At 50.6% G+C, this 5,545-nt stretch overlaps 1 protein-coding gene across 1 annotated transcript in view; it reads right to left on the bottom strand.

The window, feature by feature from the left end:
• Nucleotides 1-5,545, bottom strand: part of FAM171A2 (family with sequence similarity 171 member A2) — a 26,574-nt gene that overhangs the window by 12,630 nt on the left and 8,399 nt on the right. The window contains exons 3-6 of the mRNA XM_015412337.1: nt 4,284-4,376; nt 4,028-4,186; nt 3,353-3,529; nt 365-541 (exon numbers count right to left, since the gene is read on the bottom strand). Of these exons, the coding sequence (XP_015267823.1) occupies nt 365-541; nt 3,353-3,529; nt 4,028-4,186; nt 4,284-4,376 (606 nt within the window). The remainder of the gene's footprint in view (nt 1-364; nt 542-3,352; nt 3,530-4,027; nt 4,187-4,283; nt 4,377-5,545) is intronic.

Here is a 5,545-nt window from a genome sequence, read left to right as displayed (position 1 = left end):
GGAACTCATTCGGATTGGCTACATTAGGGTTGTGTGGCCTAACATGCAAAGGAGTTCCTGCTACAAAAAAAGGCCCTGGGTTTTGACAACAAATAAGGTAAACAGAATAAGAAGCAAAAGGTGGGTGTGGCTGGATGACCACACTTCTGATAACATGGGGGTGTGAGGCCTAGTATGCTATTGAGCTGTGCTGTCAGGGGTCTGGCCTAATATACTAATGAGTTTCTGCTGTTGGGTGTGGCCTATTATGCTAATGAGTTCCTGCTGGGCTTTTTTTTACAAAAGAAGCCCTGATGCCACCCCTGCCTCTGCCTTGCGCATTTGCAATTATGCCGTATGACAAGCAACAAAATGCAGGACTCACCACTCTTGAGGTCAAAGCGCCAGGCGGGCACACTGGAAGACGCAGCGGCAGCCGAGCCAGGCAGCAGCGGGATGGAAAGTTGGACAGGGCCGGAGAGCTGCACTTCTGTCCCATTGCCGGTGAAGAGGTGGACGCTGACAGCGACGATGGGCACCAGCTCTAGCCAGGGGTTGCCGGCTACGGGGCGACAAGAATCAGAATGGGAACACCTTGGGCCGCGGGAGATGGCCCTCGCCATTTTGGTTCCGAGGTTGCCAGCGAGCTCGGGGAAATGTGTCCTCCTGTCCCTTTAATTGAGACTTAAAGCGATGTGATGTTATCTACAGCCATGTCATCCTTATTTACTTGTTTTATTTGTGCCCAGCACCCTCTCCTTACAGGGGACTGGGGAAAAGCTGGCAACACTTAAAACACAACAGACACAAATAAATGCAATAAACAGAGCAACAAAATCAACGAAAGCAGCATCCATTTGACGACAAATTACTCAGAGAAATTAAAACAAATGGCCAGCTCCCCAGTTCATAGCGGTTACCAAAGGCTGCATGAAATAGGGCAGCCTGACATGCCCTACGGACTGCTGGGAGAAACTTCCCCAGAGGGCTTATTCCAGAGAGAAGGGGCAACCGCTAAAAATGCCTTGCCCTGGTGGTTGACCAGCGGGCAATTCACAGGCCAGGCACCCACAGGCGGCCCCGCAGTGATGCTCTAAGGAGGTGAGGGGGTCGTACCGAGAGAGCTGCCCATTTTCACATTAAGCCTCTATTTAAGGGAAAGAACACCTTACTTGGTGCCCAAGGCAAAGAAATCCAAGTGGCACCCCTCCCCGCCATGAAGGTCAAACAGCACCAACTAGACTGCCTCTCCCCATATGTGCCCCGGAGAGCCTTGCGCTCTGCCAACCGAGACCTGCTGGTTGTCCCCAGCCCAAGGGACATCTGCTAAGCCGGGGCCGGGGCTTTTTCTGCCCTGGATCCAGTCTGGTGGAATGTGCTCCCGTGTGAGATCAGGGCCCTCTGGGACCCACTGCCATTCTGCAGGGCCTGTAAAGTGCAGCTGTTCCACCAGGCCTTTGGTCCAGGTGGTGGGCGTCCAGTGAAAAAGTTGGCCTCAAAGGTCGACCTACAGCCGATAAAATTTATTCCAAAAGAAATATAGTTATTATATAGTGCATACAGTAATGTAGTAAAAAAACATAAGGCCTGAATATCGGACTGCATTAAAAGTAATACAGAATCAGTTTTAATAAGCTATTAGAAATCCCTCATACAGAGTCAGGGTTAAAATATATAATGGCTGCGGTCACACGGAGCATTAGGCACGCTAGAGGGACAGAAGATAGGTGGATTTTCCGGGCGCAATCTCACCGCCATATCTGGGAAGCGTTGAGCTCCCGTGGCGAACCCAAGGCTTCCTGCCGAAGATGCGCGGTAAAAAACTAGTACCTCGGAGGTACTAGTTTCCAGAAACCGCGGGGCAAGGGCGGGCGTCTGATCACGTTTCCGGTGGTAGTTCCGGTGCCCGCCCATGTCCCCTCGCAAAAAGGTTTTTTTTCCCCCAAAGTCTCCACGGATGCGCACAAGCACCCAAGGGAGCATGTGCACATTTGAGTTTTAAAAAACCCCAACAACCCCGTTTGCCCCGCGCCCCGCTTCTTTGCCGCGCCGCAGGACTGTGGAGTGATCGGCACCTCCCCCCTACCACGGGACCTCCACAGGACCTCCACAGTAGGTCGTTATTTAGCCCCTCCCCCCCCCTCCCCCCCCCCCCCGCATTTTCCTGCCCGTGTGCCCGCAGCCAATATGTATTTTCCGGATGTGTTTCTAGAAATGATGTTATGTATTACTGACCACTGAAGAAGGCCTAAGAGGCTGAAATGCATATGGTCTTGTTTTGGTAATTTGGTATTTATCAAGTCTATATGAGGGATTTATAACAGCTTATTAAAAACGGATTCTGGGCCACGGCTCCAGCACATCCCTTAATGAAAAGGACACCCCCACGCTTTGTACCCTGTCGCACCCAGGTTGACACACAGGCTGATGGCTCTTTATTAACCCAATGTGGACAAGTAACAGAGGCTTTGACAGAATATTCCCTTTATGCACGGGCGAATACAAGACAACAGTACTATAGGGACCTTAAAAGTAAATAAATGAATGCTCCCATCTCTTTCAACTAGATTGGGGGTGTCTGACAGGCCATCCCAAAACTGGAATGGCTGATGGGAGGGGAGTGTCAACAGCGGAACCAGAAATCGACTCGAAAGGCTCTCGCCATTATCAAGAACCTCTCCTGGGAGCACGAGTCCCTCTGCAGCAGGCTTCCGTTAGAGGAGAAGGCCTCCTTCCTGAGGAGGTATTTTTTTATTGTGCATTTTCGACGGTATGCCACGGGTGCACTCCACTTGTCAGATGTTGCGGTGTGATCGTGCCCGGAAAATCCACCATTCAATCATGGCTCTCCCACGGCAAATTCGCCTTGTGAACGGGGCCTGTGATTCTTTTTCGCTGTTAAGTATGTGAAGTGCTTATGCTTGGTGCAACCCCTCTTTCCTCCCTATCCCCAGCCGCCCTAGTAATTTATTTACTTCATTTATAACCCCGTGGGGACCCACAGCGGCTTCCATCATCGTCCTCGTCTCTGCTTTGTCCTCACAACAGCCCCTGTGAAGTAGGTTAGGCTCAGAGCGTGTAACTGGCCCGAGGTCACCCAGCCGGCCCCTGTGGCAGAGTGGAGATCTGAACCTGGGTCTCCCAGATCCCAGTTGGACACTCCGACCACCGTGACCAGCTCTGAGGCAGCTGAAGGAGACCGCGGGGGGCTTGGCTCCACAAGCGGAGGAGGTGCGTCCGGCTCCCGAAAAACCAACCAACACGCTTCCATGGAAGGACCCTCGCTCGCCCTGAAGAAATGAATGCCACCCCTGCCACTGCCTTGCGCATTTGCAATTATGCCATACGGCAAGCAACAAAATGCAGGACTCACCACTCTTGAGGTCAAAGCGCCAGGCGGGCACACTGGAAGACGCAGCGGCAGCCGAGCCAGGCAGCAGCGGGATGGAAAGTTGGACAGGGCCGGAGAGCTGCACTTCTGTCCCATTGCCGGTGAAGAGGTGGACGCTGACAGCGACGATGGGCACCAGCTCGAGCCAGGGATTGGCGGCTACGGGGCGACAAGAATCAGAATGGGAACACCGTGGGCTGCGGGAGATGGCCCTCGCCATTTTGGTTCTGAGGTTGCCAGCGAGCTCGGGGAAATGTGTCCTCCTGTCCCTTTAATTGAGACTTAAAGCGATGGGATGTTATCTACACCCATGTCATCCTTATTTACTTATTTTATTTGTGCCCACGGCCAATTCGCCGTGTGAACGGGGCCTGTGATTCTTTTTCGCTACTAAGTACGTGAAGCGCTTATCTGAAAAGAGAACTAGATGACTTTGAATGCAGCCTGATATTCGGGTATAATGTTTTTAACTACATTACTGTATGCACTGTATAATAAATATATTTCTTTTGGAATAAATTTTATCTGCTGCAGATCGACCTCTTGAGGCATTCTCCTCCTGAATTCTGCTACCTTGACCACCAGCAGACCCAGCTCTGGTTCCTCAACCAACACCAGCCCACACTCCCACCCACACTCTGACCCCAAGCCCCTTACCACTGCTGTTGCTTTCCATTCCGATAAAGGATGGGAAACCCCTCATGTCTGGCCCACTGCTGGCGGCAGTCAGAGAAGCCGAGAGCTGGCTGTAGGTTGAGTTGCGGGGCAGGCGGGCAGATTTGCGTGGGAACTGTGCCCATGGCTGACTCTTTGCTCCTGCAACGACAAACGGTCTCACCTACTGGCAGGACCAAGATGAGATCCCCAGTCTCCAGTCCTCCATTTCCTGGCACCCGGACTCTGCGGGACTCACCTGGAGAACTGAGAAGGATTTGTACCACGTCGTCATACAGGATGAGTGTAGCAGGCCGCTCCGGAAGCAGGTAGAGGCTCACAGAGGCATAGACTGGTCAGAAATTGGGGAGGAAGGGAGGAGAAAAAAGCTGGTTACTTGAAGCTCCTCTTTCCCTAGCAGCAGGGCTATTTTGGGCAGGAACGCACAGGAACGGAGTTCCGGCTGGCTCCCAAGTTGGCCACGCCCAGCAGGAACTCATTAGCATAATAAGCCACACCCAACAGCAGAAACTCATTAGGATTGGCTACATTAGGGGTGTGTGGCCTAACATTCAAAGGAGTTCCTGCTACAAAAAAACCCTCTGGGTTTTGACAACAAACAAGGTAAACAGAATAAGAAGCAAAAGGTGGGTGTGGCTGGATAACCACACTTCTGGTAACATGGGGGTGCGGCCTAATGTGCTAATGAGCTGTGCTGTCAGGGGTGTGGCCCAATATGCTAATGAGTTCCTGCTGGGCTTTTTCTACAAAAAGAGCCCTGCCTAGCAGCAAATATTGTATTAAATTGGAGGGCGAGTCAGCCTTTGAAGCAAAACCCTAGGAGTGGGGGGAGGGGGCTGCTGAAGAAATCTAGAGAAAATTTTTGGTTAGACTGTGGTATTTTTTTTATAAAAAATCAATTCAGACATCAGATCAAGCTTAGCACCCAAACCATGGTTTGGGCTTTTCAACATGCAACAAGATGCTCCCAACATCAAATCGAGGGTTTGTGGGTTTGTTTGTTTTTTTAAACTACTACAGAAAAAAAGGGGACTACATATATAGGATAAAGCAAAAGAACCCACTACTAACTAAAAACCCAAGAGAGGAGATCTTCACTAGCTTAGTTACAACAAATCTTCACTTCACTTAGATTATTATAAACTGAGTCAGACATTTATATTACTTTCTTTTTCTTTAACTCTTAAATTTAACTGTCTAGAACCAGTACCCCCCAATCACCCCCATTCAAAATTCTCAAAGGCACAATTCAGAGTCCTTCAGCCTTCACCTCTCCTTTCCTCGTCTCTTCCGCAGCTTATAAGGACTTTTTGGAGCGGCGGCCCCTTGCTCTGACTCTCTGAATCGAGGGTTTGTTAATTCAGACATCATACTGAACTACAGCAAGCCAAACTCAGGATTTCCAGTTCTGGTTTGCCTGCAAAGAAGCCCCTGTGGTGTGAAACATTAATGGTGCAGTGGAAATATGATTCAGATCTGCAATTATCCTGTCCCAGTGCA

The sequence above is a fragment of the Gekko japonicus genome, unplaced genomic scaffold, assembly GCF_001447785.1.
Source record: "Gekko japonicus isolate JY-2015 unplaced genomic scaffold, Gekko_japonicus_V1.1 scaffold3768, whole genome shotgun sequence".
Classification (NCBI taxonomy): domain Eukaryota; kingdom Metazoa; phylum Chordata; class Lepidosauria; order Squamata; family Gekkonidae; genus Gekko; species Gekko japonicus.
The sequence above is the reverse complement of the archived record's forward strand: the minus strand, read 5'-3'. Positions and strand labels throughout refer to the sequence as shown.